This window comes from Giraffa tippelskirchi, chromosome 2 (genome assembly GCF_054371585.1).
Source record: "Giraffa tippelskirchi isolate mGirTip1 chromosome 2, T2T-mGirTip1v1.2.pri, whole genome shotgun sequence".
NCBI classification, from domain to species: Eukaryota; Metazoa; Chordata; class Mammalia; order Artiodactyla; family Giraffidae; genus Giraffa; species Giraffa tippelskirchi.
Window position 1 is genome coordinate 59175656 of NC_137276.1, and position 19068 is coordinate 59194723.

The window sequence follows — 19068 nt, forward strand, 5'->3', positions numbered from 1 at the left end:
TCCAGTCTGTCCTGGGCTTGGTTGCTCCACGGCATGTGGGACCTTCCCCAACCAAGGACTGATCCCTTGTCCTGTGCATTGGCAGGTGGATTCTTAATTGCTAGACCACCAGGGAAACGCAGGATAACACATTCATTTGATAGCTTTCCACGGCTGTCACTGTGGACGATGTCTGTGTTGGATAGGGCTGTACAAAGCCTGGCACGGTAGCAACTAGATTAGTGTGGAAGGGCTGCCGTAACAAAGTACCACAGATTCAGGGGCTCAGTCGATGGGCATCTATTGTCTCACAGTCCTGGCGACTACAAGTCCCTGATCAAGGTGTCCGCAGGGCTGGTTTCTTGTGAGACCTGTCTCTCGCATTGGCTTATAGATAGCTATCTTATCTCTGCATCCTCAGGGGTCTTTCCTCTGTGTGTGTGCACTTGTCTATGTCCAAATTTCCTCTTCTTAGAAAGATGAGGGACCACCCTACTGAACTGGTATTAATTGGATTTCCTCTTTGGAGACCCCATCTCCAAACACAGTCACATGCTGAGATTCTGGGGAGTTAGGACTTTGATATTTGAATTTCAGAGGGAACACAATTCAGCCCTTCACAGAGTATTCCTATTACGTGTGGTTCCGTAGTGATGAGGGACCCTGAAGCTGGCCTTGGCACTGTCTCCAGCTCGCCACGTGACCCGACTCCGTGTGTCTCCTCTGGACATCTGTAGAAGGTCAAGGCTGGGTGGTATAGGGGCCCCGTAAGCTCTGAGGAGGCTGAAGTGCAACTGAGAATGAGGATCCAGCAGTTACTCTTCAAGCTTTAACTAAGCATTGGCCTTGTGCTGGGACCGGGCACAGCAGGCGCGGCACAGTGATGCCGGCATGGTGATGCCCATCGACTGAAGGACACGGGGTGTGTGTGCTGTCAGGGTTCCCTGCAGGTGGCCAGTGTACCGGGAGCCGGGAGGACCCTGAGGTCTTTGGGGACTGGTGTGCTTTGGTTTCATTTGCTGCACTCTGTGGTTGTGGATGTGGATTTTGTTTTTGTTTTTTTCTCCTTGCACAAGAAAGTGAAATACCTTCTTTTTTTATCACGATCAACTTTGTCTGGTGAGGATTACCTTTGTGTGTGAAAGGTAACCCATATTTGTGCGTTTGAAATACTCTGTGATCTCCTCCCCCTTCTCAGAATCCTGGGGCGTTCTTAACTTCCAGGACTGAGGGGCTGGGGCTTTACTGGATCAAAGTCGTTGTAGGATTATGTGATGCTTGGTGGGGTTTGGATCACACTGAAGTCCGAAAGATTTTGTATTACTTTATGGAGAGGGAGGGAGATAAAGGTGCCTTTTCCCACCCCCCCACTGTTTTTCGTTTGTTTTGCTTTTTGCTCCCAGTTTTTCTGATGTGGTAAAGTAAATCTAGAATTTAATAAAAACATTCATAGTGTGCTGCCATCCCTGCCATCCATCTCCAAACCTAAAATCCTTCTGTGATCATACCTCCGCCATTTCCTGGGGCTGATTTGGGACAATTCGTAGACTGTGTGTCACCAGATTTTGCCTGGGGTAGGGTGTGGGGGGAACTATTATTTCTTCATTTGCGGAAAGAGTGGCCATGGGCCCATTTTCTGGGCTTTGGAGTAGGTGACTGGTTATGCACTCAGGTTTAAATGTGAGCGCTGAATTTGGTGAAATTATAGGTGAGAAACTGAAACATGATGGAAGGCTTTGTTGTGAGATTCTAGGGAGAAGGATGCTCTTGATGTTTCACCTTTATTTGTGGCGGGGTGCAGGAGATGGCTGGCAAAAGGAGAACACTGCTTGAGTGTGTTCGTGTATTGGGTCGCAGCCCAAGTCCTCACCCCTGCTTGGGGTGTGACAACATCTGGTTGTTGTTGTTTAGTTGCTCAGTCGTGTCCGACTCTTTGCAACCCCATGGACTGCAGCACGCCAGGCTTCCCTGTCCTTCACCATCTCCCGGAACTGGTTCAAACTCATGTTCATTGAGTCAGTGATGCCATACAACCATCTTGTCTTCTGTCGTCCTCTTCTCCTCGTACCTTCAGTCTTTCCCAGCATCAGGGTCTTTTCTAATAAGTCAGCTCTTCACATCAGGTGGCCAAAGTATTGGAGCTTCAGCTTGGTACCTGAGCAGATTCCTGCAGGTGAGTGCATGTAGCTGTCCTTTTTGTAAAATTTTATAAAAGGTCCCTGTGGTTTTGGAAATGGATTCCTTTCACCTTCTTCTGAAGGTCCTTTCAAAATCCATAAAAGCATTGTGCAAATAAGTGTGAATCTTTCTGGGTGATGTCACCTTATCCAAGAGGAAAGGTGTGCAAAGTGTCCCAGGACTCTTGGATGGGAAAACCATCTGCTTGGGGCAGGACCTCTGAGAGACCCCCTGGAGGGTCACACTCTTCTCTCTACTCTGTTTCTCAGAGCCTCAAGGAAAGAATAGATGAGATCATTGTCCTTTTATTTCCCCTTAGGGCCCTTTTGGTCCTGGGCATTTAAAGAATGTTGGAGAAACAGATTGGATTTTAGAGTTAATTCTGGTCAGTAATTGATTGTAGTAAGCTTGCTAAGAGCTGGGAACCTTGAAATAGTGTTTCTGTTGGTGAACTGGCCCTTAGGAACAACACAGATCAGGAGAAATGCATACCTCCTGGTCTTACCCTTGGCAGACATCACTGATCTGTCCTGGGCTCCTTTCCTGAGCACAGGTGTAGCCCCACGCTCCTTAATCACAGCAGGCAGTTGTCACAAGACTGGCAGTTCTTTCATGATGAACGTCTTGCCTTTTCTGGTCTAATCCAAGCCCTGCCATTTTGGTGGAGAAACCAAAGGCAATCAATAGCCATACTTAATTAGCAGAACATCACTGACCTCCAGATGACCGAATCAAATATTTGTGCCCTGTGTCCTAGCCCAGCATTTGGCATGGCAGACCGGCCCCTCGGACCACTCTACCCCACTGCCTTCTGGAAGATTTAATTCTCTTATTCCTCCTGTCTCCCCAAGTAGTCTTTCTGTGTCTCTCTCTGAAATTTGTATTTCTTCTCCTGTCCCCAAAGGTCACATGTCCTAGGATTTTGGCCTGTATATGCTTAGAACAGTAAGCTTCTCAGGTGACTCAGTGGTCAAGAATCTACCTGCCAAACAGGAGACTTGGGTTCCATCCCTGGATCAGGAAGATCCCCTGGAGAAGGAAATGTCAGCCCACTTCAGTATTCTTGCCTGGGACATCTCATGGACAGGGGAGCCTGGTGGGCTACAGTCCATGGGGTTGCAATAGAGTCAGACATAACTTAGTGACTTCAACAACACAGTGCTTAGAACAATACTTCCTGTGTGGTTGCTATTTAGGAAGTCCTAGATCTGACCTTCCCCTTTCCCTCGCTTTTTTCTTACCCAGGGGCTTCACATTGCCAGTGAGCCACTCTAGGCTTGTCACTCATATCCTCCAGGCTCTACGGGGTGACTGTGTTAGCTTGAACCTGGCTTCTTAGCTCCAGTTTCTGACCATCAGCAGTAGGCCACCTCTGCAGAGATTTCCTTTAGCACATTCATTCAGCCTGAGCCTCAGCAGGGTCTCCTTGTCTCTCTTCACCAGCCTTCTTTAGTCCTCTGCCTCTGTTAACTGAAGTACCTTCCGGTACCTTCACCCCGACCCGGTATCACCCTCCACTTCTCCCCACCCACAATTCCTTCATCCTAGCCTGTCCTCATTCTGCAGTCTCTGTGTCCCTGCTCAGCTCGCACCCCTGACCAGTGGTTCAGGGGAGCTCTTGCAGGAACATCCTAACTGTTCTCTTTACTTCCAGGCCTTCCCTCCTTCCACCCACCCTGTTCACAGGTGCGGGAGACATTTTCCTGACGCTCATCCCTGCTGTCTTACTCCTGTGCTCAGAAGCCTGGGGTGTTCTTGAGTTCCAGGACTGAGAGGCTGGGGCTTTACTGGATCAAAGTCGTTGTAGGATTATGTGATGCTTGGTAGGGTTTGGATCACACTGAAGTCCCAAAGATTTTGTATTACTTTATGGAGAGGGAGAGAGATAAAGGTACCTTTTCCCACCCCACCCCCACTGTTTTTTGTTTGTTTTGCTTTTTGCTCCCAGTTTTTCTGATGTGGTAAAGTAAATCTAGAATTTACCATCTTAACCATCAATGTTATTAATAAAAACATCCATAGTGTGCTGCCATCACTGCCATCCATCTCCAAAACTGTTTGCATCCTGTAAAACTAAAACTAGACTCACTAAATAGTAACTCCCCATTTCCCCCTCCTCACCCTGGCAGCCACTCTTCTGCTTTCTCTACAGTTTTGACTGCTCTAAGTACGTCATAGACATGGAACCAAACACTTGTTTTGTGTCTCTGTGACTGGCTTATTTCACTTAGTATAATGTCCTTAGAATTCATCCATGTTGTAGAAGATACCCAAATCTCTTGCCTTTTTAAGGTTGAATAATATTTTATTGTATGTATATACCACATTTTGCTTATCATTTCATCCATCAGTAGACACTTGTATTGCTTCTACATTTTAGGTTTTGTGAATAATGATACTATGAACATGGGTGTAGGATTACCTCTTTGAGACCCTCATTTCAGTGTTTTGGGGTAGATGCCCAAGGTGGATATATTGGATTACATAGTAATACTATTTTTTATTTTCTGTGACACCACCATACTAGTTTCCACAGTGGCTCTACCATTTTACATTCCTTCCAGTAGTGCACAAGGGATCCAGTTTTTCCACATCTGTACCAAGACTTCCTATTTTATGATTTTTTTTTTTATAGTAGCCATCCTAAGCGGTATGAGGTAGCTTCTCATTGTGGTTTGATTTGTATTTCCCTAATGGCTAGGGATGTTGAACATCTTTTCATGTAACTATTGGCTATTTGTATATCTTTTTTGGAGAAATGTCTATCAAGTCATGCCTAATTTTGAACATTTTCTGTTGTTGAGTGTTAGGAGTTCTCTGATCTGGGGCTTCCTAGGTGGTGCTAGTGGTGCCTGCCAGTGCAGGAGATGTAAGAGACACGGGTTCAATCCTTAGGTTGGGAAGATCTCCTGGAGAAGGGCGTGGCAACCCAATCCAGTATTCTTGCCTAGAGAATCCCATGGACAGAGGAGCCTGGAGGGCTACAGTCCATAGGGTTGCAAAGAATTGGACACAACTAAAGCGATTTAGCATTCACATACTGATACTAATTTCTCATCAGATATGTGATTTGCAAATATTTTCTCTGTGTGTTGCCTTTTTACTCTGTTGATAATGTGAAGAAGAACTAATGAGCCTCTTGATGAAAGTGAAAGAGGAGAGTGAAAAAGTTGGCTTAAAGCTCAACGTTCAGAAAACTAAGATCATGGCATCTGGTCCCATCACTTCATGGCAAATAGATGGGGAAACAGTGGAAACAGTGTCAGACTTTATTTTTTGGGGCTCCAAAATCACCGCAGATGGTGCTTGCAGCCATGAAATTAAAAGACGCTTACTCCTTGGAAGGAAAGTTATGACCAACCTAGACAGCATATTAAAAAGCAGAGACATTACTTTGTCAACAAAGGTCCGTCTAGTCAAGGCTATGGTTTTTCCAGTAGTCATGTATGGATGTGAGAGTTGGACGGTGAAGAAAGCTGAGCACTGAAGAATTGATGCTTTTGAACTGTGGTGTTGGAGAAGACTCTTGAGAGTCCCTTGGAATGCAAGGAGATCCAACCAGTCCATCCTAAAGGAGATAAGTCCTGGGTGTTCATTGGAAGGACTGATGTTGAAGCTGAAACTTCAATACTTTGGCCACCTCATGCGAAGAGTTGACTCATTGGAAAAGACCCTAATGCTGGGAAGGATTGGGGGCGGGAGGAGAAGGGGACGACAGAGGATGAGATGGTTGGATGGCATCACCGACTCAATGGGCATGGGCTTGGGTAGACTCCAGCAGTTGGTGATGGACAGAGAGGCCTGGCGTGCTGCGATTCATGGGGTCGCCGAGAGTCGGACACGATTAAGCGACTGAACTGAACTGAGTGTTTTTCCATTTACCATTTTAAAAATTTTCATGAAGTCCAGTATGTCTGTTTTTTCTTTTGTTGCTGTGTCTCTGGTGTCATATCCAAGTAAGCACTGCCAAATTCAGTATCTTGAAGTTTGCTAAGAGTTTTCTAGTTTTAGCTCTTATCTTTAAGACTTTGATTCCTTTTGAGTTAATTTTTGTATATGGTAATGGGTAAGGGTCCAAATTCATCCTTTTACATGTGGATATCCAGTTTTCCCAGCATCATTTCTTGAAGACACTCTTCTTTTCTCATTGGATGGTCTTTCAGCACCTGTCAAAAATTACTCGACCATTATGCAAAGGTTAGTTTCTGGGCTCTGTGTTCTGTTCTATTGGTCTGTATGTCTGCCTTTAAGCCAGTACCACACTGTTCTGATTTCTGCAGCTTTGTCCCCAGTCAGGAAGTGTGAGTCCTCCAGCTTTACTCTTCTTTTCCAAGATTGTTTTGGCTGTTTGGAGTTCCTGAGTGTATGGCCAGAGTGGGAGAGCCCAGGTCCATCCAGTTTCTGCTCCTGTGCTCTTTCCACTGTACGGTCACTTTGTACCTCCCATCCCTGTGGTAGGTGTCTCAGTAGGTTCAAACTGAGCAGGGCTGTTGGGGTGATGGGAGGGTAAGTGGTTTTCCTCCTTGATCTCAGAGTCCTGGGGACCCAGACTGAGCTGCCTTGGTGGTCAGTAATAGCCAAGGCACCACACAAAGAAGGCAAGGGAGAGGTGTCAATGCTGTTGAAGGAAGAGGGGGGTGAATGGCAGCTCATTGCTGATGAAGACAAGACCTTTCCTTTGTAATGACCGTCCTTGGCCTCTGTAGACTGAATGTCCCTGACCTGTCCAGTCTGGGGTGTTATATCCTTACCCACTTTCTGGTCTGACCCCAGGGCCTTTGCACTTGCTGTTCCTCTACCTGGAACAGTCTTCCTCCAGCACTCAGCTTCCTCCAGACTCCTTCAGGTCTCTGTTCAGATGTGACATACCAGAGAGACCTCCCCTGACCCTTGTCCCACCGCAGCCACCTCTCTGCCCGACCCCACTCACCCTCCATTTTACTCTGCTATAATTTTCTTCATAGCACTTACTACCTGATGCAGTTTGCATTGGTTTGTTGAGTTATTTCTCTCCCACCCGCACTCCGTTGAGTGCCATGAGGGCAGGGACTCTGTTATTCTCTGCTGCATCCCCAGTTGTTCACTGAGCATTTGGTGAAGCAGTGGGCTTTGTGTTCCCAGGGCAGGCATGCCTACTAAGGGATGGTGTCTCTGCAGAGCACCATCATTCCATCTCTTTTGAAGGGCTGACCGATGCCCGTAAATGTGCAGGTGAGGGTCATGAGAAGGTTGGGGCGTGGCCTGGTGTGATGCTCAGCACACAGTGAGCACTCTGGCTTGTTCTGTTTGATTCAGAGGACAAGAGATCTGCAGGTGAGGCTGGAAAGGCTTGGAATTGGCCATAGCAGGGCAGAATGATGGAAGGGGATGGGAGGCTTCCTTATCCCGAGGGGAAGAAAACAAAGGCATAGCAGGGCCAGATTCAGGTATTGGGAGCGGACACTCAAGGTTGAGAGTCAGGTAACAAGAATGGGAACTAGCGTTTGTGGAGCGCTTGTCTGTGTGCCTGGCTCAGTCCCCAGGGCTTTGCCTTTCCTCATTCAGTTCTCATAGCCCATTATTCTTCCTATTTCATAAACCAGGAAATGAAGTGCAGAAAGTGGAAGCAGCTTGCTTACGGTCACACTGCTGGTAGGTGGCAAGCCTGAGCTCAGGGTCTGTGGGCCCAGAGCCTGTTCTTGTACCAACTACCTGTGGTGGTGGAGGGCAGCACAGGTCACTCAGTCACAGTCCGAGCAGGAGGTAACCTCTTCTCCCTTTACTGAGTTGTGGAGAGGAGTCCAGACAGAGAGGAGGGTGCTGGTCTGTTGTGACTCTTTTATTCCAGGGCACACGCGCTCACTGTGCCGTGTCTGGCTGCAGCATTTTCCTGTCCCACCTCGGTGTGTCCTCTTTGCTGCTGACTTAGGGGCATGAGCTCCGGTGAGGGTAGCAGAACAGTGACACTGCAACCAGCCCCTTCTCCACTCTCTCATCTGTATTCTTTGTTTTGGGGTGCCCATCAGGTGTGGCTGGGCTCATTGATGATGAACATGCCCCATTACATTGTTGCATTTTAGTAGGAGACTCTTGAAGTCTGTCTCAGTCTCCTCCCTACCCTCTAGGGTATAAATGATGACCAGCCCTGCCTCCCTCCCTTGAGCCATCCAGATCCTGCTTTGGGCCACTTCCTGGGCTTTCTAGGTCAGGTGACAACTGTCAGCCAGCCTGGCCAGGAGGCACCAGCCTTCTCATGCATGGCAGGGAGAAGGTGCTTTCCCACCCAGAGGTGGGTATGTCAGGTACATGAAGCAGGGCTTTCTTGATCGATGTGCCAGGCTCCATGGCTGCTCCGTTCCAGGGCCCCGGTCACTCCCTATCTCCTGAAATGTCTGGACTTGTCAGCCTCCAACCGTGGGTCTCCGCATTCACAGTCTGGGGCCGTGTTGTTAAAGGAGGAGAAAGCTGAGGCCCTAGGGAGGGGCAGAGCTGCACTAAACTGTGGTTCTGCAGCGGGTCTCAGCAGCGAGAGGCGCCCACCCTCCCAGCACCTCCCGAGGTCCTTAGAAGCAGGGGAGGTGGGCTCAGCACACAGCACTTTCACTCGCCTGCCTCCTTCTCATACCTGCAGCTCACAGAGTCAGGTGTCTCAGCACCCAGCACAGTCTGGACATTGGGATGGGCAAGAAGGAGTAGCACGTGTCAGGGCCATAAAGCCACAGTTCATCCCTCTTTCTTCCCACTTGTAGTCCCCAGGCCCCGCTCAGCTCACAGTGTCTGTCAGGGAGGGGACAAGCCCACTCTGGGGGATTCCAAACTGTGAGGCCCTGGACAGTGGCGGCCCTGCTCTGAGACTTCTCACTTACACAGAAGGGTGGATTCTGCCTACATCTCCTCCAGGCTGATCTGGCTTCTTATTGCTTGTCCAAGTCCACCAGCCTCCAGGCCCCTTCCTCCATGAAATCTCCCTGGACTGCCAAACCTTTAGAGCTGGGCAGCAGTTTTGTGAATAGGGATCACGAGCACAGACGTTGAGCTGGACTGTCTGGGTTTGTGTCCTGTTCACCCCATGACCTTAAGCAAGTTACTTCATTGTTCTAACCCTTTGTTTTCTCCTCTGTCACTACAGGTGTAATGACAACCTCAGGGTTGGTGTGGGAATTCACTGAGACAATACATGCAGAATTTAGTACATCCCAGCATTTACAGGGCTCAGTATCAGCTGCTGCTATTATTATGACTGGTGGTGTTGTTGTTATTAGTGCTCTGCAGTCCAGCAGTTTGTCATTGTGGACTGTTCAGCCTTGTCACCCTGCCAGACAGCTTTCCTTATGGGTAACCTAAGGATTGAGGCCGGCGGGGTTGGAAGGTCTGGTTTGACTGTAGGAGCAGCGCTGACACTTGGGGCACTGGCGGGGCCAGGTGCTGTGTCACGGCCTTTTCATATTAACTCGGTTGATACTCTGTGAGGTTAGTACTCCTCTTGTCCCATTTTACAGATGCGCACAGGGAGGCAGTGAGAGGCTGAGGACACACAGCCGCTAAGGGACCGAGTTGGGAGTTGAACCCAGGCCAACTGGTACCCTGTCAGTGTTCTACTCACTGCTCCCTCGGTTTGCAGATGGGCACCAGGCTCAGAGAGGGGAAGGGCCTTCCCTAGACTCTCAGCGAGCAAGTCGCCTCCTGAGCCCCTGGCTTCTCTTCTGTCTCTTAAACCCAGCCCAGTGTCGGGCTCGCAGGGCTCAGCCGTGTGCTAGGACTCTGTTGCATGCACGTGGGTGTGAGAGTGACTGGTTGCCCTCGGCCATCCGTGGGTGGTCAGCTCTGAGCCGGAGGGAAGGTTCTGGGCTGGGACAGGTGGCCTCATGGTGATCCTCCCCGCCTGGTTGCAGAGCCCCCAGGGAAGAGCGGCTTGCCTCTCCCTCCTTCCCGGGTGCTGGGGGAGGTGCGTGTCCTCCCAGCGCCCAGAGCTGTGTCGCTCAGCACCTCAGGCTGGAGCGCTGAGAGGACTCTGCGTGCCACTGGAGGCTGGAACAAGCCCCTTCGGTGTCTCAGTTTCATGGGGAAGAAGCGTGAGTCACCAGGGCCTTTACAAGCCCCAGGTGAATGGAGGGGTGTGTTCAGGGTTGGGGTGGGGTGGGGTGGGGGTGGGGGGCGGCCCACAGGCCCCAGGAGGGGGCCTCGGAGGGCTGCGCGTTCTGTTACCGCTTGGGTGATTTTACTGGAAGTTCTTTTGAAGTGGTCTCTGTGACCCAGTGGGGCTGAGTCACCGAGTAAATACAATTAGCATTGCGGCCTCTGGGGAAGGAGGCAGACAATGCTTGTGGCCCAGGCCAGTCCCCGTCTGCCAGCTCTCTCCCAAGGCTTCTGCCTGGCTCCCACACGAATCCCCGCCTGCCTGCTGACTCGGGTCAGCCTTGCTTGCGTTCAGTACCCCTGTGGACCTCACCCGCTGCAGGCGTGTTAGAAATGCAAAGTCTCAGGCCCCACCCCAGGTCTCCCCAGCCAGAGCCTGCACCTTGACCAGTTCCCCGGGTAATTGCTGTGCAGGGAACCCCTTGTATCATCACTCTGCTCCACACAGCCATGAAAACCTGGCTCCCACTCTGCTCTCCTCTGGAACTCTTTCACAATCATACGACTTTCTCCGGCTCCTCTCAGGACCACTGCACAGGCTTGTCTGAGTTTGTGGCGACTGTCCTGAGCCTCAGTGCCTTGCTGCTCTGTGGGGGTGGAGGCAGCAATGGTGTGAGAAGCTGGCCTTTGTTCACCCAGAGCTCTGTGAGAGGTGGAGGCTGTGTCTTCGGGTTGGGGGTGGGAGGGCGGGGGGTGCAGGTGCCGTCAAGGGAACTCCTACCTGCTTACATGGCCAAGGGTGATGAGCTCTGTGGGGCAGGGGAGCATGCACGGTGAGATGGGACCCCTGTCGGCTTCCAGATTGGATTGTGAAATCCCAGGGGTAGATGACGTCCGTCTCACCCCTCGGAAGCCATCGCTTAGGAAGGACACCACGTGACTTTGGAGGAAAGTGACTCCTTTTGCCTTTTCCCGACAGTCCTGACCACACAGGCTTTTAAAGACAACAATAGCCGCAGAGACAAAGCATGACCAAGACAGTGTCGTCTTCGGACCTTTTTTTCCCCTGAATGACGTCTAAGGCTCTGGGAACATTGTAGAAACTGGGCCTTGTCCAATTTTCATCGTCCCCTGGCAGCCCCAGCACTGGCTCCCAGGAGCCCTGCCAGCCAGCTTGGGGGAAGTAATGCCCGGAGATGCAGATAAAGATGTCATACCGCCCCCGGGTCAGGCCCCAGAGCCCCATCAGGTCAGGACATAGGGGGCAGGGAAGAGGAACAGAGTGTGTTGGTTGGCCAGTTGACTCCTCCCAGCCAGGAGGGAAGGTGGGAGGAGAGAGAGAAGGGTGTTTGCCAAGTTTAATTAACAGTGGAAACTCGCCACAGGGAGGAGAGAGACGATCTGCAGGGGAGGGGTGGTTTACTGGAAGATGGGCTGCTGCTGATGCCAGTAATGAGAAAGAGGCACAGCGTTCTGCAGGGAGCATCACCAGAGCGCAGGCTGCGGTGTTGTAAGCGGGGCTGCCATCTCGGAGGTGTGAGCGGGACAGTGTAGCTGCGCCTGGTTTATCTGAGTAGCTGTCTTTCGAAAACAGTCCACCAACACACCAGCTGGTTTGGTATATTACTCCCTAAGCCCTTCAACTGCCACGCCCCCCGGCCCCCCCCCCCCGCCCCAACCATAACGGCAGCAAAAAATAATTAAGAAAATAGCAGTTGAGTTTAGCAGATAAGCATGCTGTTGTATTCTGGTTTTTTGAAGATACCCATGGATTGGCTGCATTGCACCTGACTTTATTTCATAGATCTTTATGTCATGCTTGATGTTTACGATGGGGAAGAAGAATGCTTTGAGAAGTCTGTGATGCTCATTGTTGATACAAAAATGAATTGTGTGGGTTGAATTTGAAATGCAGGATATAGCTCACTGAACATTGTTTACATATTTTTTAGTAGGATCGATAGAGGACTTGCTGGGTTGCCAGGGGTTTTCTGGTTCCGTCTCCCTTCAGAGGATGTGCAGAGTCCACCTATGATATCCCTGCCAGGTGGGCACAGAGTGAATGCAGGTGTCATGAGAGCCCCCAGCACCCGGGTCTTCTTGGACCGAGGCAGCACTGACCATTAGGCCCCCCTGCCCTGCATCCAGCAGCTGTTTCATGGGTGCTGTCGGAGGCCAGTTGAACAAGTTGAATCCCTTTGGATGGTCCTTTCCACTTCCCAAGCGAGCCTCTTCCATCCATGCTACGCACCCAGAGGTTCTGTGGTAATGAGGCCACTGGCCATTCCAGGCCACTGTTGCACTGCTTGCCATTACCGAAGCCCCTTTTTTCTAATTTTCTCTTTTTTCCCCTCTCTCCTTTCATCGCTCTCTGGTGGGCACACCTGCTGTTAACAGCTCCCTAGCATGCTGTCTATTGTACCAGGGCTGTTCGCTGCCGTGCCCTCTGTGTGTGGCCTTCATCCCCCCTCCCACATCTTCCCCATCCTTTTGGGGTCTCCTCTGCCCCCTGGTGTACTCCTCCCTCCCCTCATCCATGAGTTTCCTTGGTCTTCTCCTTCTCCCCTGCTCACTCCATATCTTTATCCCTTTTCTTTCCCTTCTGAGGGTGTGCAGGTATAGAGCAGCTAGTCACCAGTTGAGACAGGAGAGAACCTCTTAGATTTGACCCTGCATTTTTGATCCTGGAGTCCAAGGTCTCATTAATTCTTGGCTGCTTTCTGACACCAAAGCCCTAAGGCTCATTCAAAGGCTTTATCGCAAAAATCTCATCTCTGGCTCACCCACTTTGCCCAGTACACACACGCCTTCATTGTGTAGTTCTTTTGGTTCCAAGAACAAAACATTGCATTCTTCCCATTGTCTTGTTTTAGTTGACCCACCATCTCTGCATGTTGTGCTTTTTTCAACTCCCATTCTATCTTTGGGTCGATTCACCCACCCTCTTGCTTTTGTGTCATCTGTAGTCTTGGTAAGCAAAGCACACCTTTGTTTCTGTTCATCATGGGAAATGTTATCTCTGAAATGCGTCAGGGGAAAGGACCTTCTGAGCCGTCTGGTTGAACCCCTTCACGTTACAGACTTGAGAAACAGAGATCCAGAAAACCGAGGCCGCTGGCCAGCTACTCACATGTGGATGAGAGCTGGGCTCAGACCTGGATTTTTTTCCAGATGCCAGGCAGGTAACATCCTGGCTTTGAAGATATTTGAATTCAAAGCAAACCATGGTGGTTATGTGTCTGTCACTAGGAGTCAACAAGTATCAACCCCCCTGCCCCTGAAAAAACTTGTTATCTCCCAGCTTTGGTGACTGTGTAATTGCTCATAATTTTATGAGTAACTTTTAATAAGGGGGCAGCCACTGACTAAATTATTAAGGACTGAGCTTGAATACAGTTAGAACCTAAGAGCAGAAAAGTCTAGCATGAAGAACAAAAGGTTCACAGATGCTTGCTTAGGCTCTGTTACTCTCTATATGGAAGCCAGAATCACCCTGATACAAACCTGTAGGAAATCCCCTTGTCACCCTGAGTGTGTGGCTCCCTTGCTAAGTAAGCCTTTCCCCAGATGTCCTGACAAGAAGCCAGCTGACTGACTCTAAGCTGCCCTCTGCCCGTGCAGAGATCAGTCAGAAGGTGGCCAAAGGTGAGGTGGAAGCTGGACAGAAACACTGCAGACGAGACCCCGTCGACCACGTCTCCCGTGCCTGGCCCATGATTCTGATGTCTAGTGCCTGGTGCGGTGCTGGTTCTCAGCCTGGTGCTCACTGAAGTCAGTTGGTCTGACAGTGGTTTGGGGTGTAGACAAGAGAGCCCTTTGGGGTCAGTAACGAACGGCCTCTCTTTCTGCCTGCAGGCTCCACCTACAGCGTCTTGTCCATCATGCCCTCAGACTCGGAGAGCAGCAGCTCACTCAGCAGTGTGGGTGAGTACCTCCTTCCCGGGGACCCCTCCTTTCTGGAGGACCTCAGGTAGGCGGGGGCTAGAGGCGAGCTGGGGTAGCGCTGGGTACGTGGGTGGGAAGTTGGCCCTCGCCTGTCACCTCCCTCATGCAGTCATCTCTGTGGGTTCTATTTGCTTGTTCTCTCATCGGCACGTCCTCTTACTGGAGGAGGGCAGAACTCTGCTGTTAGCAGGGGTGTGTGTGCTGGGGAGGCACCCGTGTCACTGTTTCTCCACTTTGTCAGGGCACAGGACTTCTCAGAGAGCCTGTTGTCCCCTGCCCTCAGCCCTCGGCCTCGTAGCACCTGGTGCCCACTGCCCAGGAGACCGACCCCTTTGAGAACTGTCCTTTGTGAGCAGGAACAGCCCACAGGGAGTGAGTATTGCCTTGACGGCAGGAGTCGCCAATTCATGCTGAATCAGGTGTGTGTCTCTGGTCGTGGGTTCCAGAAGCCATAGAGGGAGACTGTCCCTGCTGTCTTTGGAGATGTCTCAGGGGAAGAAAGTTGTCACAGTCTTCTCGCATCTCCATGGCCTGTCCCCTGTGTCCCACCTGTCCTGAGTGTAACATCCTCGTGTGGCTCTATGTCATGGTCTGACCTTCACACCTTCAGTGGTGAGTCCTGGAGGTTTTGAGTCAGAAGGGCTCACAGATGTCATCTGGTCCAATTCTTTCCTTTTCCTGCAATAGACAGATGGGGAAATGGACACTCAGAGAGGGGACGTCTTGTGTCTGAGATTCTGAAACTAGCCAGGGAAAGGCCTCTCACGAGTTAATCTGACTGATCCAGAGCACCTCCGGGGTGGCAGAAGTGGGCTTGCGATATAGTGGTGAGTAGGCAGGTGTAGTCCTTATGCTCACGGATCTTAGGGTCTACTGGGGCGATAGTCAGGTGAGTAGACACAGTAAATAAGGTCAGAGTGATGAAAGGGGTACCAGAGGGAAGACTATTCATTTTCTAGGGCTGTCCTAGCAAAGCACCATAAACTGAGTGGCTTACACTATAGAGCTTTATTCTGTCCAAATTCTGAAGGCCAGAGTCTGAGATCAAGGTGTCGGCAAGGCCACGTGCCCTCGAGGGCACCAGGGACGGGTCTTTTCCAGGCTGCTTTCCTTCCGGTGGTGTGTTGGTAATATCAGATCATCCTTGGCTTGTAGATGCATCACTCTAGTCTCTGCGTGCATCTTCACATGGTGTTCCCTCTCTCTATGTGTTTCCAAATTTCCTTTTAAAAACAGGACACCATTCATATTAGTTTTGGGACCTGCCCTACTGTAGTATGATCTTAACTTGATCATTTGTAAGGACCATATTTCCTAATAAGATCACATTCATGTTTACTGGGAATGAGGACTTTAGCATCCATCTGTGGGGCAAAGTTCAGCCCTAAGAGGTCCTCGCATCCCCCTTAGGGTTCAGGGAGGACTCTGCTGTGACCATAGTTCACTTTTCCCTGCCTGCTTTGGGTCGGTGAGATACAGGGATTGAGTGGTGGAGTTGTGGGGATTTTGAACATGGGACTGACTTTCAGGAAGTGCATGGTGGGGCAGTCAGGTTGAGTGCAGCGGTAAGGTGGGTTTTTGTAAAACTGAGCTGGTTGAGCTTTGAGCGCACCTCTCTTGCCCCCCCACCCCCCCACCCCACCCCCCACCCCATATTTCCCTTGGGAACAAGATACAGTGATCTAACTGGCATCTGACAAACCCATTCACACTGACACTTCAAAGCTTGAAGTGTTGCCTTTCCTAGGAGCATTTGCATTTTAAAAGGAGATTCTAGAGAGATTGCTTAAACCACAGCAGTTATTGTTAATGGTGGAATTTCAGGCATGAATAGGAAGTTATTTTTTGTGCGGCTGGACCTTTGTATACTTTGGAAGAAGTGTCATGTCAATGACCCACCAGTTGGCCCTTGGTATGGAGGGGTCACCAGTGTCCCTGGGTACATGTTGGCAGGCCGGCAGAGAGCAGTGTTTTGTTGTACTTCACTGTCTGTGCCCAGATCTTGGATGCTCAAGATCTGCATGCATCCCTTCAGGTCAAAACCTCTCCAATTCCCCAGTAGCCAAGTTCTCCTCCTCTTGCTTTTCTGCAGAGAGTCAACATTGACCTTGGGGTGAGTAGCCCCATTTCTCTGCAGGCTGACCTCAGTGTCTGTATTGGCCAGACACTTTACCCCCAGACACTGGGGGTAAAGGCTTTTGGCTGCAACAGTATGGAATACCTATTCATACTGCCTTAGACAAGAGAAATGTGTGATCTCACGTGGTAAAGGCGCTGAGGGTGGGCCAAGTACATCAAGTATGACTTTGCGGGCCTCTGTGTGGTGTCTTCCCTCATGCCGATGGCAGGGGCAGCCGTCACATCTGGACCTGACAGTGTCCAGGGCTACAATGCTCATTGTGGGAACCGCTAGCCACATGTGGCTATTTAAATTCCAGTGAATTAATATGAAATGAAATTTAAATTGCTAGTTTCAGTAGTCACACTAGCCACATTGCAAGTGTTGTGTAGCACCTGTGTCTAGTGGCTACTGTAGTAGACAGAGCAGATAAAAGAATGTCTCTATCATCCCTAGTGGCCCAGAGGATGAAGAAAGTCATCTTCTCTCATGTCTCCTGATGAGTAAAGAAGCCTTTCCCAGAAGGTCTTCAGCACAGTCCCTAGTCCTTATCTCTTCTCTGTCCCCAAACCACCGCTTGTGCAGTGTGGTCCTTGGACCAGCAGCACCCAGATAGGTGATAGAAATGCAGGTTCTTGGGCTTCAAAAACTCTGAGGATGGGTCTCAGCATCCAGTTTTAACAGCCTTCTTGTTTGGAGATGAGCTGACCTAACCTGGTCCCAGGCAAGGGCACTGGAATGTCTGTGGCCAGCTTGGGCCAGTCCCTTGGAATGGAATGAATGGAGGGTCAGCCATGGCCCACTGCAGCACCTTCAGGAGGAATTCCTCCTGGCTCAGCCGCACATAATGATGGGCAGAGCACTTCCTTTCCTGGCCGTCTCAGGCGCACCATGGCCCTGGCTGAGGGGCTGATGAGTCAGATGGAGACTGGCTGTTTGTTTGTTGTAGTCTTTCTCCATGAACCTAAGGAAAGGCAAGGTCTTATAATAAAAATATCATTTTCACTTTCCCACTTGTATCTCCCTAACCAAGAATGTTTGGGAAAAGAGCAAGTTATACGCAGCTAAGAGAAAATTGGTAGGTGGAACCTTGAGTATAGCATTTTCTCTGTTAACAGCTGGTACCTGGCTGTCCCCCACCTCTTCACAGCTTTCATTAGGTCCTCAGGTAGTCTGTCCGTTTTAGCTCTCCAGCCTGACCCTACTAACAGCATGCCAACAGACTTAAATGTTGCTGTATCTTTCTAGGCAGTTTTCACCAGCTGAGCATGTGTGGCTTCTTTGAGGCTTTCCCCCATCCTTTGTGGCCTGTTATTTAAGTAGCTGCCCTGTTATTTAAGTAGGCCCCATGGATCTGCCCAGGGGAGGCACACTCTTTTCAGACAATCCATATTTTTTCTCCCCGTTCATCCTGACCTCATTTCTTAGGTGCCTTCACCACCCTCACCCCCCCCCCCCGGCCCCTCATCTTGGATAACTAGAGAAGTTTTGAGAAGAAGAGAGATTTTGGGGCAACATTTATAAAATGAGCATTAAATTTCATACAAATTGAAGTAACAGGGGAGCTTTCTTATTAAAGAGAGAAATGTCCTGGTTTGTTGGCAGGAAAAAGAGCTGGAGGGCTTCCTTACTATCCCAGCAAAGATTCCTTGAAAGTGCAGCTTCCGGTTGAAAGGATGGTGGGGTGAATAAGCATCGAGGCAGGGTTGCACCTTGACCCCGTGCCCTCTGACCCTTCCTTCTCTGATCCTTTTTGACCCGGGGCCTGTTTTTTCTCAGTTTATCAGATGGACGGGCTTCCCTGGTGGCTCAGATGGTAAAGAATCTGCCTGAATGTGGGAGACCTGGGTTTGATCCCTGGGTTGGGAAGATTCCCTGGAGAAGGAAATGGCAACCCACTCCAGTATTCTTGCCGGGATAATCCCACTGACAGAGGAGCCTGGTAGGCTGCAGTCCATAGGGTCACACAGTCAGATATGATTGAGTGACTTTCACTTCACTTCAGATGAAGTGATGCAAGTGCCTTGTCCCCTTGGAGCCTGTGCTCCACACTCATGGGAATCACAGAGGACCTGGCTCCAGGTTTTACAGGCTAGCCAGGTGTCTTAGTCTGCCTAGGCTGCTATCACAGACACTAGACTGGGCAGTTCAGAAACAGCACACATGCATTTCTCATCATCCCGGAAGCTTGTAAGTCAAAATCAAGGCAGAGTCAGTGTCCTGGGTTGGGGAAGCACTTCCTGGTTCACAGATGGTGCCTTCCCCTTGTAACCTCACATGGCAGGAAGGGGAAGAGCTTTCTAGGTTCTCCTTAATAAGGCCACTAATTCCATTCATGTGGGCTCCACCCTCATGACCTGATCACCTCCCAAAGGCCCCACATCCTAATACCACACCTGAGGAGGTAAGAACTTCAACATGGGAATTTGGTAGGGTACACCAACATTTGAACCATAGCCCTAAAGAAGTAAGCGACTGGCCATTTTGCCTTGTGTAAAGCAAGGAAACCAAGGGGAAGGAGTAGCTATTTCTAATGAGGGGTATCATAGTAAGTTCTAGGGAGGAGGTGGCCCTTGGGTGGGGTCTTCCAGGAATGGCATTCTGGATGCAGGAGCAGCCTAGAAGCAACAGGCCATTGCTGTCTGTCTTGATTTGGGTTTCTGCAAACTGTCCCCGAGTCAAGGATTCAAGAGCAAGTAGCTGATCTGGGAGGAGATCTGGGAGCTGGGGGAGGTGGCTGCTGCTGCCCTGGAATCTCACCTCCTTCCTCTCCAAGTCCACAAGGAGCCCAG

At 50.2% G+C, this 19068-nt stretch overlaps 1 protein-coding gene across 4 annotated transcripts in view; it reads left to right on the plus strand.

Moving 5' to 3' along the window:
• The window catches only part of DLG5 (discs large MAGUK scaffold protein 5), a 156001-nt gene that overhangs the window by 64867 nt on the left and 72066 nt on the right, over nt 1-19068 (plus strand). For all 4 annotated transcript variants that reach the window (XM_081573828.1, XM_081573829.1, XM_081573827.1 and 1 more), the window contains one exon: nt 14068-14136. In XM_081573828.1, coding sequence (XP_081429954.1) covers nt 14068-14136 — 69 coding nt within the window. The remainder of the gene's footprint in view (nt 1-14067; nt 14137-19068) is intronic.